We start from the raw sequence: 18,187 nt of genomic DNA, 5'->3' as shown, positions 1-18,187 counted from the left end.
GACACATGTCTTTCATAGTAAATAAAATTAACAAGAGGATTACAAAAAAAAAACATTTCTTATGATGATCGTATGAGTAAGCACACTTTTTTCTGTGGAAATGTAAAGATTCAATAATTAAGATACAGTAGTTAAGGCTTCTTATTTGATCAGAGGTGTGTACACATAATATAATTCATGACACACACCAAATACACTGGCATGATGTCCCTCTTGAGTACTTCACAGGTGAGAAGGTGAACTCATTGTGTTGTACTCTAGCTCGCCCGAGATCCATGTCAAAATATTTGGGTAGTAAACAAAACCAGAGGAGGTTTAAATAGATTTGTTGCTACAAAAACAAGAGAATGACGTGAAGTGTTCAGGCTATCAACTCCTTCTCCTCCTCCTCCTCATCCCTCTGTTCAGGCCATCAACTCCTTCTCCTCCTCCTCCTCCTCATCCCTCTGTTCGTTGTCTCTGTCATCGTTCACTATCCCCTCGTCGATGCTCTGCAGCCTCAGTCGTTGTCCATCCTGGTATCGTGGCGCCCTTGGTGCCGCCCGGGCCAGGAACAGCACCCCCGCTAAAGGTGTGTCCCCCTCCCCGAACAGCATGAGCTTGGCGTCGCTCTCGATGGCCTTCGCCAAGCAAGAGGCAAAGCTGTCCAGAGACTTGTGGATCTCTGCCTGGACATGGACAGTAGCTGGGATGGTGCTTTCAGCTGAGAAGAAAGGAAAAGGAACAGAAGAAGCACTAATAAAATCACCATGAATATTCATGAAGAGATGGCAGAATACCTCTTAAAAACAACAGTGATCATCCTGGGATTATAGTAGTCGGTTTTATTTCTTTAACAACATACATCTCCCAAAGTGAATGGGAGGAGGAAGTCTTCTGCTAATTGCCTTCTTCTTGCAATCAGGGACACTCTCACAAGTCTGTCAGAAAGAGGAAGTGATGAAGGTGACCGTGCATGAACCCCCTTCTCACATTAATGTGACTCCCAGGATCCCTTTGTAATAGCTGAAGCCCCCCCCCTCCCTCGCCCCAGGTGAGAACGGATAGGTACCTTTGGAATGCTGCTCCACCTGGTCTTCAAAAGTGACCGAGCTCCGCCTCTTGTTCCCAGACAGGTTCCCGTGGAGGGAGGAGCCGTCGGTGGAGAAGTTATCTAGCACCATCACGTCTGTACCTGCATGGGGGGCAGACAGGGCATAACAAATAAGGGGTTATTCTGTTTGCGCAACATAATCATCATCACCACACTCATGGAAAAAAACAAACACCGTCCGTGGAGGTTTGCGTCAACAACAACAGCAAAACCTTAATGTACTTACACTATAGCCTCAAAAATGCACTGTTCCAAACATGACCAAGAAGCGGTCGTAATTAAGTTGGCGGTGGCGGTGGTGGTAGTGGGGTAAAGGACGACCCGACCAACCATAACACACAGTATGAAAGCCTCTGTGATGATGACATCATCTACTGTCTGGGTCAATAGGGAGCAACAAACATATTTCACTTGTGACAACACACACATCATCCACCTCCATCATCACCCCGCTGCCAAGACATGAGCTGTGATGCAGGAATCTGGGCAGACCATCAGACCACAGCTGGGGGATGTCATTACAATGTAGGAAAATACAGTGTCGAGGCCCTGAGGGGCCTGAACATGTTTAAAATGTTTAAAATCAGAACTAGCAGGACACCCTGTTTGAATACTCTGAAAACACATCCATCCATCCATCCATCCATCCATCCATCCATCCATCCATCCATCCATCCATCCATCCATCCATCCTTCCTTCCTTCCTTCCTTCCTTCCTGCCTTCCTTCCTTCCTGCCTTCCTTCCTGCCTTCCTTCCTTCCTGCCTTCCTTCCTGCCTTCCTTCCTTCCTTCCTTCCTACCAGACTTGACACTCAAATGATGGAGTGTAATAACAGCGATTTCAGAAAGCTAGAAATTGTGCTGTTGTAGATAATACATTACTTCAAAAGAGGCTACCTACTGAGTAACTGAACCTGGTCAGAAGTGTGAAACACTTACATGAGTCCTGAGTGAAGCTGAAACCGGTGTCTCCTGTGCTGCTCCCAGGGGCCAGCAGCTGCCCTCCCCCCACTAGCATGGCAGTGAGGTGGGGGGACATGCCCAGGTCTGCAGGGACACAAGAGCAGGGTCAGTCACACCACACAACAGAACAGCAAGGTCATTCACACAACAGCAGGGTCAGTCACACCACACAACAGAACAGCAAGGTCAGTCACACAACAGCAGGGTCAGTCACACCACACAACAGAACAGCAAGGTCAGTCACACATCACCACACCACACCACAGTCAGTCACACCACACCACATAACAACACCACAGCACCAACTACCCAGTAGATGTAGCACATTATCTTCATATCCCTATACGTGTACACCAACAGCAGCAGCCTTTTAAAGCATACCCACCCATCCAACCACAACCTCATCCCTCTACCAATCCTATTACAGTCTAGCCTAAGTACTGTCCTTTGATTAAGGAAACAATAGAATAGGGAATAGAATAGATCCTTCCCCAATCCCCACTCACCTGTGATTCGGTTCGAAATGCTGAAGAGGCGGGACGTCCTGTGCCGGGTGGCGAAGGACTCCCTGTAGTAGCGGTCTCCGAAGCACATCCCCAGCAGCTCTTTCCTGACCGTCTTGTTCCACAGGCCGTAGATGAGAGGATGGCACACCGCGCTGCAGAAGGACAGCCAGGCCACTAGAGTCTCCAGCCCCTGGGGCACGCTGCCCTGGCCCCATATGGCCTCGGTGCACACCACCCCCACGTACGGCCCCCAGGTCACCAGGAACGTGCCGATCACCACCAGGATGGTGACGAAGGCCTTGCACTGGCTCCCCGCGTACACCAAGCTCCGCCGGCTGCCGTTGGACGACGTGGAGGTGCTGGAGTTCTTGCGAGTTCCGCCGTTCTTCTGGGCGCCGCCCGAGGAGGAGGAGGAGGAGGCGTCCGGCGCCGACGACACCACCACCGTCCCGCAGTGCACCTTCCGGGCCTTGAGGCGGGCAACACGGAAGATGACGCCGTAGCAGCCCAGCATGGCGAGGAGCGGCGGGAGGCTGCACCAGGTGACCCAGAAGGCCGTGTAGCCGGGCTCGCGGTGCCAGGCGACCACGCAGGTCCACTTGTAGCGGTCGAACTCGAAGGAGGACCAGCCGAAGAGAGGGGGCAGGCAGCCCACCAGGGAGTGCAGCCACACGTAGGTGATGGCCACCACGGCCCGGTTGCCCGTTATCTTCATGGGGTAGATCATAGGGTACAGCACTGCGTAGTACCTATTGGGCATGCAGAGGAATCGCAATGAGCCTTTAGCTTTGTTACCCTGAAAGGATTACAGTGAGAGCTTTTTACAGTGAGGGCCGGGCGGCAACAGAGACAGAAACAAGCGTTAATAGTCATCTAAGTCATCTGAATTCCTCAGAGGTAAGTGGAGGAATCACTTATAGCACTTCAAGAGATATAGAGCAGACGTTGGCACTCAGGGCCGGTCCTAGGCATTTAGGTGCCTTAGGCGAGAGTATGATTTGATGCCCCCCTCCTCCCCCCAAATTTTAGGGGCGCCACCACCACCACCACCACCACCACATTAAGCTACCAGTACTGCCTCATCACCACCCACACATTCAACAGTAAAAATATGAATGGTTTCAAGACAGGCTGAGACATATTTTCATAGAGTCATGAAATTCATAGAGACAACATTATTTTATATATTAGTTTTTTGGGGGGGCATTTGCCATTTGGCGACCCCCAGGCATTTGGTGCCCTAGGCGACCGCCTAGTTCGACTATGCCTAGGACCGGCCCTGTTTGCACTCATCACCTACCTTTCACAGTCCCTTACGACCTCTCACGAGGAGAACAACAACAACACTACCCAGACAAAGGAGCTTTCAATGTTAATTCCAAGCAGCTAAACATTTCATAGCTGCTCTGTGAATGTTCTCTCTTCAAAGGCTATAGGGTCAGATGATTGGAGGGACTTGAAAGCGAAAGCGTCTCAATTCTATGTACCGTATTTTCCGGACTATAAGTCGCACCCGAGTATAAGTCGCAGCAGGCCAAAAATGGGCCATGAAGAGGAAAAAAACACATATAAGTCGCACTGGACTATAAGTCGCATGGTTCAAGGGAACGGGCTTGGCGGAATCAGCGGGGAAAGAAGACCCTGTTGAGCTTGACTCTAGTCTGGCACTGTGAAGAGACATGAGAGGATTTGTAAGCCCAGGAAGGACATAATTCACGTTGAAACTTCTTCTGAAAGGTTAAGGAATACTTGTATTATCGAGTGTAAAGTCCGCTAGCTAGCGCGGGGCTAACAACATGGCGTCGCGGAGGAAAAATGAAACTTTGAACAGCCTCTAAAAGGTAATAAATGACTTTAATATCGTTTCTAACGTCCATAACATTGTGTATAAGGTCCATAACATCATGTTTAATGTCCACATTGTCGTGTTTAATGTCCACATTGTCGAGTATAATGGCTATTCTATCGCGTATGAAGCGCTACCGGAAGTAGCAAAATGCTACTCGCGGGTACAACATTGCAACGTTAAACAGCCTCTGGAAGGAATAAATGACTTTAATATCGTTTCTAACGTCCATAACATTGTGTATAAGGTCCATAACATCATGTTTAATGTCCACATTGTCGTGTTTAATGTCCACATTGTCGAGTATAATGGCTATTCTATCGCGTATGAAGCGCTACCGGAAGTTGCAAAATGCTACTCGCGGGTACAACATTGCAACGTTAAACAGCCTCTGGAAGGAATAAATGACTTTAATATCGTTTCTAACGTCCATAACATTGTGTATAAGGTCCATAACATCATGTTTAATGTCCACATTGTCGTGTTTAATGTCCACATTGTCGAGTATAATGGCTATTCTATCGCGTATGAAGCGCTACCGGAAGTAGCAAAATGCTACTCGCGGGTACAACATTGCAACGTTAAACAGCCTCTGGAAGGAATAAATGACTTTAATATCGTTTCTAACGTCCATAACATTGTGTATAAGGTCCATAACATCATGTTTAATGTCCACATTGTCGTGTTTAATGTCCACATTGTCAAGTATAATGGCTATTCTATCGTGTATGAGGCGCTAGCGGATTTACTCCTTGGTTCATGTCAGTCAGAGATTACCGTATGTCAGTTCATGTCAGTCAGAGATTATGAATTATTGATATATAAGTCGCACCTGACTATAAGTCGCAGGACCAGCCAAAGTATGAAAAAAACCGCGACTTATAGTCCGGAAAATACGGTATGTGTAGGCTATATTATTTTCATGAAAAAAGCAAAAGTGTAGTATCCACATAATCAGCTTTAGGACGTTGTAGTAATCTTATGCAATAATCTTCTGTTTACAGTTTATCCTCTTCTGTTTACTAATCTCATTATGTTCCTGCACTTGAGTCACACAACACCACACCACAGCAGGGTCAGTCACACCACTTTAGGGCTGCAACGATTAGTCGACATAATCGACGACGTCGATTATAAAAACTCGTCGACGTGGAATTTTAGTGTCGACTAATCGTATATATATATAAAAAAATAAAAATAAAGTTTTTTTTTTTTTTTTACGGGAGCCATGCAAGAATCAGCTGGGTAAGTTTTAGCTAACGTTATATTGTTAGGGTCGTAATGTTTATGTTAGCTTTACTGTTACATGTTGGAAAACAACGTCTCATGGACAGGGCTGTACATGCTATGAGCGTTTGTGCTATTAATTTATTTGCCCTGTGGCACGCGTGTGACAGACAGAGGCGCTTGTATGTAACGTTACGTAGCAGGGGTTTTCCATGTTGAAGCCAGGAGAACGCGAGATGAAATGAAGTGAGGGGTGGTCGCTATTAAAATACCAGGTAGTCATGGTGGATGATCATGAATGATGCTTGATAAGTGAATGCTATTTCAATTATGTTGAGTCCACCAGCGAGCTGTCTGTAAGATAAACAGCGCCAAGCGTAGCCTACTAACGTGAGCTGTCTGTAGTCTAGCCAGCAATGCTAGCTAGCCAATCAACTAGCTCTGTGAGCAGCTGTAGCTTGGCGTAACGTTAGGTTAGATAGCTAGTTAAGCCGGATTTATGCTTCTGCGTCGCCATTTACGCGCAGCGAAAAGCCACACGACTAATCGCAAAAATAATCGACAGATTAGTCGACTACCAAAATAATCGTTAGTTGCAGCCCTACACCACTTGTGTTCATACTCCTTATGTTCATATCCCTATACGTGTACACCAACAGCAGCAGCCTTTTAAAGCATCCCTTTCCCATCCAACCACAACCTCATCCCTCTACCAATCCACCAGACAACCTTTACCAGTGTAGCCTAGGTACCGGAGCACTTTACATTAAGCTAGTCCTGGCTGAACTAAATCACACTTTCAACACCACAATGGAGAATCCATCTAAATCTAAGTATCTGTGTCAGACATCGAAATCAGGGAATGCCCATATATGGTCCACATCTCTACAGGACAACGGACGGTTGACCAATAACCTAACCATCAACGCATTAAAAACAAGTATGCCACTGACCTGTCGATGGCGATAGCACCCAGGGTGAGCATGCTGGCAGAGCTGATGAGCAGGTAGAGCAAGGCCGTGAAGTTGCACCACACGACTCCGAACACCCACTCCCTCCTCGCCGAGCTCACCGCCACGAACGGTAGCACCAGGACCGACAGCAGCAGGTTGGACAGTGTCAGGCTGAACACGAACTTGTTGCTGGGCGTGAGGAGGTAGGGCCTGCGGTAGAGGGTCACCACAATCAGGAGGTTCCCCAAGCACGCGAGGAGGGCGATGGTCACGATGAAGACGGACTCCAGCACCACCGGACCCCCCCCGCTGTCTCCGGTGGCATTCCCCGGGGTAGTGCCATTCACGCTGGCATTCATGGTGAGAGGCTGGGGTGCCAGAGAGGAAGGGGCATACTAGGGGACTGGCGGGGAGAGAGAGAGAGAACAGGGTTAGTTAGAACAGGCTGTTTACAGTACTACTAACTAGCCGATTAGGTGTCAACAGGATAGGAGGGTCGGTCCCCGCAACAGGGTGGACATTCTGAGTCACTCAAGAGATTGTGCAGTTATAATGTACTAGGCTACATTCTGTAAAAGTGTCTCATGCAAGGAGATCTTTGTTTTTTCTCATGATATAGCTAGGCCCATCTAGTCCTGTAGTAATAGAAATGTGAACATTGTTTGAGCCTGTAAAGTTGCTTGATTATGCCTATGTTGCTGTAAGAGTGCTAACCCTGCAGAGAATATATAAAGTGTCCAGCATGAAGGTAATAGGTATATCTAAGAATTTAATTCAACATTATTTCCATTGTAGCTATTCACATGAAATTTAGGCCAGACATTAACTCAATACAATTACACAGCTAAAAGAAATTGGAATATTCCAATCCAAAAAAGACTATGTGCAATAAAGTGGAATGACACAGGAAAAAGGTATTGCACAGTAACACAGTACAATAAAACACTAAACCAGCTTATGGCACTAATGAGTTCTCCTACCTGTGCTAATTAGAATCAGCTGGGTTGGTGCATGTGGGTGGGTAAGTACTTCCACTCTTTGAAGAAGAGTTTCCCACCTCTGAATGCAAGTAAACTAATTATGTCACCAAGCTTTGCTGCAAGAAACATGATGGGTAGAGGCCAAGAGCTCTCCCTTCCCCTCCAAGACCTAAACAACACGATTATTGAGCAGCATAGTAATGGCACTGGTTACTGACACATTTCTCAACTCCTAAATGTCTCTAAATAAGCACCATTGGGGCCATTATGAGCAAGTGGAAGGAACATCAACCGGCCACACACAGACAGGAGCTCCTCACAAGGTTTCTGACCGCGCAGTCAGAAGGTTAGTCAGAAGAGTAGCCCAAAAGCCAAGGACCACTCGAGCAGAGCACAGCTGTCACAAAGAAAACAATAGGCAATGCACTCCTCCTCCACCACCACGGCCTCCATTCGCCATCACCCCGGAAGACTCCATTACTGAAGAAAAGGCTGTTGAAGCTTGTTTAAAGTTTCAGCTTCAGAGCGCTGGTGAAGCCTGTAGATTACCGGGATGAATCTGGTCAGAACAGACAAAAATTTTACTTTTCGGCAACAATACAACATGCCATATTTGGGGGGCGGCTGTGGCGCAGGAGGTAGAGTCGCCGTCTAATGATCGCAAGGTCGGCAGATCGGTGGTTCGAGCCCCGGCTGGCCACATGTCGAAGTGTCCTTGGGCAAGACACTGAACCCCAAAATTGCTCCCAGTGAGCGGGCCAGCGCCTTGCATGGCAGCTTACCGCCATTGGTGTGTGAATGTGTGTGTGAATGGGTGAATGAGAGGCCGTTGTAAAGAACCTTGGAGCAGCTTTGGAGCAGCAAAAAAGGCGCTATATAAGTGCAATCCATTTACCATTTACCATTTACCATATTTGGAGGAGAAATGGCTCTGCGTATGATCCTAAAAATACCATACTAACAGTGAAGCTTGGAGGTGGAAGCATCATGGTATTGGGCTGTTTCTCTTCACATGGTGGACTGGTGGAATCCAAATTATCGAAGGAAAGATGAATGGAGCCTTGTTGTTCTGGTAACTTCTTGAGAAGAATCTGTTGCCATCCACCAGGATGATGAGGATGAGAGGCGGGTGGATCTTCCAACAGGACAACCATCCAACATAGACTCTCAATTGGTTCAAGGGGAAGAAAATAAAGTTGTTGGGACTGGCCTAGTCAATCACCAGACTTAAATCCAATAGAACATTTGTGGAAGGAATAGAAGATCAATATTCACCAACAGGCAAGTTGGTTCACCAACCCCCCCCTGTGTTGACGAATGACCCAGAATCCCACCTGATCACTGTGAGAGATGAGTTTGTTTGTACAGGAAGTGTCTTGAAGCTGTCATTAGAAACAAAGGCTTCTCCACCAAATATGAACCACATTCCAGTTAGCGTGTTCAATACTTCTTTCCTGTGACATTCCCCTTTATTGCACATCACTTTGTATGTATTGAGAGAAGTTTCTTTACTGTGTAGTTTCTTTAGCTGTGTAGTTTTGAGTTAATACCAATGTCTGGTGTGCATTTCACGGGAATAACTTAAATGGAAATATGTTGAATTAAAACATTGTCGATGTGTTGAACAGGTCTACGTATGACACTGAATGACCCCTGATGTTGTTTTTGTTTTCATTACCTTGTTTTTTGGTGCTACTTATTTGTTTTTCCACTTTTGGAAACTACATAGATTGTCAAATACAAATGCTCTGATATGTTGTGTAAGCCTACATTGTGAGACTTAAATTAAATGTTAGATGTTAATGTTTGTCATTGTTCACAGGCTCGTACTGACTTTTGTATGCGCCCCTGGCTACATGTTCCAGATGGATCCGAATGTAATTAAGTAAGAAAATGGTTGCTGGTCTAAAAATGTGTTACTTTTTAACAGATCGTATAGTATTTTCCGAGACAAATAGCTGGAATCTGTTCGTTTGTTTGGATGTAGTTAGTCAGCTAGATCGCATAGTTAGTTATATCTACCTGTAGCTGGCGGGATAAAGATAAAGTTACAGATAAAGTTAAGCTAAATAACCGAGAACACACAAATAATTTCATTGACACAGACCGTCGTGAACTGTCCAAAAATAACGATACGTGCACTTCTCAACCAATAATATCCTGGTCAAACACACTGAACACTGTTAACCTCCTATTGAAAGGGACAACAACTGCAGAGAGCAGAGCTAAGCTGAAACTTTCTCCATTGTCCCCCAGGAAGAAAAAAAAGAAGCTACATTTCCTCGCCAGTGGCAACAATGTTTCAACAATGTTTCTCACCAGAATAGGGCTTAGGTCCTTCATCTTCTTCGGAAACTAGTAAGGCCTACATACACAAAGTTGTTTCTTCCTTGATTTAGCAGCACTGTGTAGCTATATCAGTTGAACGGGACTGTAGTTGACGAATCCAGCACTATACATTCCCATTTCACCGAACAGTAATCCTTTTTCCTTTTCCCCCAATAATGATAATTTAAATAAAAAGAACCAGTCCAGACGGGCAGTTCCAGGGTGCAATGGCGTCCTCCTCCCCTCCTCCCCTTCACTTCACTTCCCTTCCATACAACCCCGTCTCTCTTCTCTCGTCTCCCTCCTGGCTGGCGGCGGGTCTCCCCCCTCTCACTGTGGGTGGTCCGGGCTGGTCTGGGGTGGGGTGGCTCTGTCTGCTCGGGAGCTCACGGAATGGGTTGTGGCTGGGTTGAGTCAGGGGATGGGTCGGTTAAATCCAAATTCATTTCTGACCCTTGGTTTTATTAATAATGACTCATAATCTACTGATAAATTGTAACATAAATCATGTTTGTTTTTATAAAAACCTCACATTGTTGATTTTGTTATGATGTGTTATCATTATTATTTATTTCATCAAATGCCTGTTAGCCCTGCACAGATGTTACCTATGTTATGGACAACTAAAGTTGTAAAACGAACAATTCAATCTCAGCACTTAAAGGACCACCTAAGTAGACTGAAAGCTTCGCGCACACACGACGTCACTGTTTATGCCCAGCCAATCAGTAAAGGGTTAGGGACAAGAACGTCACTCAGACTTGCCACTTGATGGCGCACGTGCACTTTGGGAAGCGTTGGTCCACAAAGGGAAAGCAAAGAAAATACAGAAAATACAGATTTAATCTGAGGCATTTTTCTTTATTTGTTTGTTTGTACTGCAACTGTACAACTTCCATCATAACATTTAAACTGTTTTTTGGCATTCACATTTGATAAGCTCAACACAAAGAAACATTTTTAAAAACCTCCCTCTTGCAAATGTGCATGAAACTGTTAACCTTCAGCTAATATGGGAGTAACGACTATACTCAAGGGGCGAGAGTCAGAACTTGGGCATTGGAATCTGTGGCATATAGTCAGTTAGCAGAGAGACCATCAAACCCTGGAGAGAAAGAGAGGAAGATGTTAGAGCAAAGTTGCAACTATGTGTAGCCTCCTGCATGGATGTAAAAACGACACAAAGGCATAGGCATTGATTGCACTCTACAAAACAAAGACAACTGTTAATTGGCATGTAAAGTGGATTTACAAGCACCTCATATTTGTTAGTTTTTCTTGTGCTAATAAATAAGATAAAAAAACTACACTGCACAAGGAAATGAAGGGAACACTTCAAGGATATCCCTCCTCCCCAGACCATCGCTGACACACCAAACCGCTCATGCTGGATGATGTTGTAGACAGCATAACGTTCGTCTCCAGACTCTCTCACGTCTGTCACATGTGCTCAGTGTGAACCTGCTCTCGTCTTCAGGGTATATACAGGAATCTTGAGGTTAATTTCAATACCTTTCTAAGACTTTTTAAAGACCTTGTCAATATTTTTCATATTGGATGTGCCATCCTGGAGGAGCTGAAATCCCTTCGCAAACCTGAGTGGGCTGCAGGTACCGCCTCATGCTACCAGTGCTACATGCTACAAGGGCACTAGAGAAAAAAAATCTTGTCAGGAAGGATAAGGAGAGAGAAACCGTTTCCTTTTTGGGGGGTTGTCTTGCTGTTGCCTCTCCTGTCCACCTGTTGTCTCTTTCATTTTCACCAAAGCAGGTGAAATTGATTAACAATCGTTTACGCTTCCTACATGGACAGATCGATATCCCAGAAGCTTAATTTACTTGGTGTTATACTGTGATGATTAAGTGTTCCCTTCATTTTTTTGAGCAGTATACATTGGTTTTTAAATAACAACGCCTACACTGGCTTTTCTTACCATGATGGTCCACTTCCTGTTCTCAGCCTCTGGAAAGACCAGCGAGCGGGGCGAGTAGAACACCTGGTCGTCCACTTCCTCCGGTTTCCGGGGGAGACAGTGTAGGAATGTCCAGTCTGGATTTGCCACACTTCCAGTCTGCGGTGGACAGAACCAACAGACAGAGACATAATAATTGTTAATAGTAACAACTCAATGGTGGGTGGCCGGGATGGGGGAGATGGCTAGGGGTAGGGGAGGCTGTAGGCATGGAAGAACAGGTAGGTTTTGAGGTGGGATTTAAAAGTGATGAGTGAGGGTGAGTCTCTGAGTGGTTGAGGGAGAGAGTTCCAGAGGCGGGGTGCAGCTCGTGAAAAGGCACGGTGACCGAAGCCTTTGAGTTTTGAGGGTGGGACAGTGAGGGGACCAATGGATGAGGATCGGAGGGTACGGGTAGGGTGGTGGGGGAGAAGGAGGTCAGTCAGGTAAGGGGGGGCCAGGCTATGAAGGGCTTTGTATGTGAGGATGAGGATGATCTTCATCCTTTATTTAACCAAAGTAGTCATATTGAGACAGTAGCCTCTTTTTCAAATGAGCCCTGGCCAAGGAAAAGCAGCACTTAATTAAAAAGACACCCCATACAGTATAAAAACATACAATATACAACATAAAATAACAACAGAAACAGTGAGCAGATAACCTAAGCTCATTTGCACGTATGATTCAAGGTCTCTGTAACATACAGTTTAAAGTCAGAGAGTGGAATGAACATGTTAAGTTTCAAAATCAACGTGATCAACACCAACCCAAGCAAATCATACACACTTTGATCAACACCAGCTGTCTTACATCAAGAAACCCCTGAGAGGAATCATCCTCTATCAGGAGACTCAGACCAGAGTCACTCAGACGCCAACACAGGGTAGAGAAATTAATACTTATTATATTCAGCCCTTCAATTGACTTGTTTAAATCTATTAGTATATTGGTCCTTCCGCCTGTATGGTTTGATCCTGCTATGACTGGTGGATAGACAAGATTCACTTACTTAGTCAAATGTATTTGCTGTAAGTCGCTTTGGATAAAGGCAAATGCTAAATGTCAAAAATGTAAAACGTATATTTATGATCAATACACCCGTCTATACTTTTTAATTTCACTTGTGTTTACCACCACTGACTTATCGTGACGTTAGAATTATAAGGTTCTATCTCAATTTTTGTCCAAATTGAGTTTTTTACATAATCTGATCCATTAGGTGTTTATTAATGACTGTGTGGTGTTATTCTTAAAATGTTGACATTTTTGAGTTAGTAATTCATAAAATACAAAGGTTCCGTCCCACCAAACATAATGGAATGTAAAAACTTTGACGCTCAATATCTCTGAACGACCCTAAACGGAGATAGAACCTTATCATTCTAAACGGAGATAGAACCTTATCATTCTAAGCTCACGTTATGCTGTAACTGTGTCTCTACCCGTGTCCATTCCACTCCGCACGACTGCACTGCACACCGGTGTCACTGATAACGGGGTTGTATTTACCTGCATTGTGATCTGGTAACCATGGAAGTCCTTGATCCTCTTCTTCTTCTCCTCCTCCTGGCCCATGCTGACCCAGGTGTCCGTCACCAAGACGTTACTGCCACGGGCCGCCTCGACAGGGTCAGAGGTCAGGAGCAACTGGGTCCCATGCTTAGGCACAGCACATGTGACACATTTGATTTGTGAAAGTTGTTATACAAATATAATGACATTGGTTTATTATTGAACACACACACAGAACAGAGCAGACAAGCTGTTTGCAGTACGTCCACAAATAAGCTGCCTTTTTACGTCCACTACTAAGCTGTTGCCCTTTTGTGTCACATAAATACCAGTTAATTAAATAGTTGCAAATCATTTAAACATTGAAAAGCCAAAACGAAATTAAAGCCAACTGACTTTATTAAGTACAATCTTATCTAAATAAAGTTCACAGTTGTACTTTGATATGTATCGCACATTTGTATTATTCGGTGCATAGACTACTTGATAGTATTTCTGATCATTTAAATGAAATATAATATTTATACTTATAGACACAGACTAACACCATTTGTTGATGTTACAGATGTAAAAGTGGAATCAGTAGTCATCAGTGTTGACATTAGTGTACGACAATGTAATAATATGCTGATCAGAAACCATCTGTGTAATATGACTCCACAGCGCTGGAGGTCCTCACCAGTTTAGAGAGTCTCTGTGCTTCCTGGGTGACGCTGCTGTCTGGCCCGTAGCCCTGAGGGGGAGGCAGTGTTATGGGTTAGAGAGAAAAGAGGAGAGAGAAAGAAAATACTGAGAGGAAGAAAGTACAGAGTGTGTGTGTGTGTGTGTGTGTGTGTGTGTGTGTGTGTGTGTGTGTGGACAAACCTTGGGCGTGGCAACTCTTAGATGCACTCCCAGTTTGGCTGCGGTCATCATGAAGGAGTGGAGGACATTATTCCCGTCCCCTATCCAGCTCACCGTAAGCCCGCTGAGTGACCCATAATGCTCCTGCAGAAGTAGACATTTTTGTAATGAGGTATTTGCGTTATCGTTTAACTATATTTGACCAGATAAAGCATCGAGAGAAAACACTCTCATTTAGATCAACAACCTGAGGAAAACAGATTTGGGGGGGGAAAGTTATCTCCAGACTCTAGAGGCTTCAGTACCTGTAAGGTGAGAAAGTCTGCGAGGATTTGGATGGGGTGGTAGAGTTCCGAAAGACCGTTGATGATGGGGATAGAGGCGTCTTTAACCAGCTCCTCCAGTGTGGAGTGACTGTACACCCTTGCCAGGACTATGTCACAGAGCCCAGAGAGGACCCTGCTCAACGCACACACACACACACAATTATAGTATTCTGCCATTTAGAATGAACAGACTACAGCAGTACAGACCTAGTTAGTTGTCCCGTTCTGTGAGTGATGATGTGTCAGTTGTTGTGACTGACCTGGCTGTGTCTGTGCTGCTCTCGTTGACTCCCAGGTGGATGTCCTGTGACGTCAGGAAGCAGGGGTGACCTCCCAGCAGAGCAAAACCTAAGGGCCAATCCAACAGGATGATTCAATTGTGTAGCCGTATACATTCAGTGTGCAGATATGTAGACAACATTTCTATGGGATTTCCAGCTTGCCTAACTGAATTTTACCAAGATTTTTGACTGTGAATATTGGTGGATAACTAGCTTAAGATAGTGAGGAGAGAAAGATACAAAAAGGGAGCAGGGTCAAGTTTCAACAAGTCAAGTTTAAGACCTTTTTAGACCTTTTTTAGAGCTCTTTGAATATCATTTTAGACCTATTCGCGACACCATATGGTATTTTGTCATCCTCGAGGTGATGAAATTAGGGATTTCACTGCCATACAGACAAAAAAGGAAGCAAATTGGCTTTTTTGGGGGGTTCCAGCTTGATTAATTTCCACGTAAATAGATGTGGTCGGGCTGATTTCCTTGCAGGATCTCTTTTTTAAGACCTAGCAGCACCTAATTTTTAGGCCGAATAACTGGAATTTGGGACCTTTTTAGGCCTTATACATTGGATTGCTGGATTTTAGACTGTAAGGCTTTTTAAGACCAGCGCGGGAATCCTGAGAGAGGGAGAGAAAGAGGCAGAAATAAAGAGAAATTGCCTTGTCAGCTGTTCTATTGTGTCCTGCATTAAGCCCTGAGCCATTCAGCTTGGTGACTCCATGAAAAGTGCAGGATACGTGTGTGAGGTGAACAACTGCCACCTCCCATTCATCTGTTTTAGCTTCACTGATGCAACAGCAGTCAATGTAGTCAGTCAACTAAAAGAGCCAACACCTAAATCAGAGATCATGATCCAACATGTGGCAACAAGAATTGATTGGTTGGGTATGAAAACAAATCATAGCTTCTCTCCAACATAACTCTGACACACAAACTGGCACCTGTTTCTGTGGACATTCTTGTTCGGGTGCTCCTCTTCTCAAATATCATGGCAATGGACTTCCCTTGAAGAAGAGGAAGATACTGAAAATAGAAATTACAGTACAGTTACCTCAATTGACCCAGATCAACTATTATTATGGTTTGGGTTAGGTTCAACTGAATGTTTTGACATGGACACTTGTACCTGTTTGTCATGTTTGATCCTTTGTTTCAGGTCTGCTGACACCCAGAGGAGATGCTTGATGTCATCTGAACTAAAGTCTTTCAGCGTCAGAAAACTCCGACCCTTGAGGTTGACAGGACCGAGAGCCGCTGCTGCGAGGCTGCAATGACATGACGAGGAAAACAAACAGGAAAAAAAAATAAAGAAACACTGCCATTGAAACTAGAGACACTTACCGAAGTCTGCCCAGGACTGAATATGCACTGGACCTTTGAAAAACTCTGCTTTGCACTTTATATATATCTCTCTATATATATACATAGCACTATCGAATGTACTGTCTGTTCTGTGTTGTCCTGTTTTTGCATTTGTTTTTGTTCATGTATACAACATGTAAAAAATAAAAAATAAATAGCATTAATGCACCTACTGTAATGCCCAAACAAATCCCTATATGTGTCAAGCATAATGGCAATAAACGTTATCTGAATCTGAATCTGAATCTGAATCTAAAATAACTCAAGGCAGCTATACATTACATTCCACACTTGGCCGTCCCGCGTGTTAATGTTGCTCTGGTTGATTCTCTTACCCAAACCTCCTCGCATGAACACTTTGGAGACTTTTCAGCCGAAAGAAAATGTGACTCTTTGTTGCAAATATTTTGGCTGACATGACAGAGAGTAAACTAGCGATTATAGAAATTACTATATGGTAGAAAGTCAAGTCGCATGAGTAGTAAATGATACACCAGCAACAACTGTGTGTGTGTGTGAGCAGCAAGGTGGGCGGGGCTTCAGCTCTAAATACACACACACACACACGTGGACAGTTTTGTCCACAAGGTGTTTACTTCCGGTTACGCCCCCCTGACGTTTCATTAATTCATTCTAGAGGCTGACACACACACACACACACACACACACACTCCATCTGTCCCTTGGGATGAGATGAGATGAGATGACAGGACAGACGGAGGCAGATATACCTGGTAAGATAACTTATATATTTACCCCAAGTTTACTTTAATGTTGACTGTAAGCAAAACTTGATATTGCTAAAGCCTAAAGCTATCGGTGGTTATTTAACCTATTGCTATTTCTGTCTTGCAGCGAGGGAAATAAGCTGCCATAAGTAGCTGATAGCCCGGGGTGTAGTCAGGATTTACCTGCTTCTCTCAGCTGCACAGTGTTGCTGCTTCTCACTACCAGTCCATTTAAAGTCCTGTTATTGACTGTTGATGTTCTTTTGGACAACAGAAACAGGTGCAGTCTTCACCTTTGGGAAAAGCCAGTTTGCTGATGATGTTCCCAGAAGGTTCTGGCTGAAGAATGACCATCCCGTGCATATCACCTGTGGGGCTGAACACACTGCTGTCATAACAGGTGCATGCCATGCCCTAACAGTCTTGAGCTATTTAATGCATTAAAATCATACAAGCTACTCTCAGGTTATGTTTAATCACTCTTAATGTATAATGATGTCTTTATTTGTATTCATTTGTATCAATCAATTCAATAGGCTAGGTGCACGATCTCACTACTTCCTGAAAGGCACCTTGCATGAACATATCCTGTCTCACTCTATTGGTTTAATTGATTAATCAGCTGTGCACTGTGTGTTCCAACGGTTTACCGCACAGCTGATTAATCAATTAAACCAATAGAGTGAGACAGGATATGTTCATGCCAGCAGCCTTTCAGGAAGTAGTGAGATCGTGCACCTAGCCTATTCAATTCAACTTTATTTGCCATGTGCAGTGCACTAGGAACATGACTTGGTATTCTGCCATGCTGAACAAGCTACAGTACATACAACAGCAAGACGACAAACAACAACAAAAACGACAAAATATACAGTACCAATATGAGTGAATATTATGAATAAATATACTGTACAACTAAGTATTAATTAACTGACTCTTCTACTCGTAGACCGTGGCAGACTGTTCATGTTTGGCAGTAATGTTGGGGGCCAGCTGGGTCTGGGGACGAAGCCCAATATCAGCAAGCCGACCCCTGTGAAAGGTCAGCTGCAGCCCCATGATGCACCTGGGACATGTTTGACTCCTCAGGTTTTGCAACCTTTCTTAACAATAACAAGCAATGTTCTTTCCTCCTCTTTAGCTTTGAAATCGGAAAAGGTGAAGCTTGCAGCATGTGGGAGAGATCACACCATAGTGTGCACATGTAAGAGGACCACTTTTGATACATTGAACATTTCCCATGAAAATGTTATGTGTATGAGTGTAAAGGCCAATGCACACGGCGTGC

General features: G+C 44.6%; 2 protein-coding genes across 2 annotated transcripts; both read right to left on the bottom strand.

The window, feature by feature from the left end:
* Nucleotides 1-404: 404 nt before the first annotated feature.
* Nucleotides 405-9,968, bottom strand: gpr161b (G protein-coupled receptor 161b; the record flags this gene model as incomplete). The annotated part of the gene is made up of 6 exons (XM_080537038.1): nucleotides 9,888-9,968; nucleotides 6,589-6,991; nucleotides 2,563-3,311; nucleotides 2,033-2,140; nucleotides 1,052-1,174; nucleotides 405-703 (listed from the first exon to the last, which is right to left on the bottom strand). Exons 2-6 carry the CDS (start codon nucleotides 6,945-6,947, stop codon nucleotides 405-407), a joined length of 1,638 nt encoding a protein of 545 aa, XP_080393164.1. The 5' UTR covers nucleotides 6,948-6,991; nucleotides 9,888-9,968.
* Nucleotides 9,969-10,821: 853 nt separating this feature from the next.
* On the bottom strand, nucleotides 10,822-16,634 carry otc (ornithine transcarbamylase). The gene is made up of 10 exons (XM_080535785.1): nucleotides 16,507-16,634; nucleotides 15,936-16,074; nucleotides 15,751-15,832; nucleotides 14,789-14,876; nucleotides 14,508-14,661; nucleotides 14,224-14,346; nucleotides 14,039-14,092; nucleotides 13,357-13,506; nucleotides 11,830-11,967; nucleotides 10,822-11,001 (listed from the first exon to the last, which is right to left on the bottom strand). The coding sequence occupies exons 1-10, from the start codon at nucleotides 16,587-16,589 to the stop codon at nucleotides 10,942-10,944; spliced, it is 1,071 nt and encodes a 356-aa protein (XP_080391911.1). The 5' UTR covers nucleotides 16,590-16,634; the 3' UTR covers nucleotides 10,822-10,941.
* Between the last annotated feature and the right edge of the window lie 1,553 nt (nucleotides 16,635-18,187).

The sequence above is a fragment of the Nansenia antarctica genome (genome assembly GCF_963989245.1).
Source record: "Nansenia antarctica genome assembly, chromosome: 7".
In the NCBI taxonomy this organism is placed as follows: Eukaryota; Metazoa; Chordata; class Actinopteri; order Argentiniformes; family Microstomatidae; genus Nansenia; species Nansenia antarctica.
Note: the sequence above shows the minus strand (reverse complement) of the source record. Positions and strands in the feature narration are given on the sequence as shown.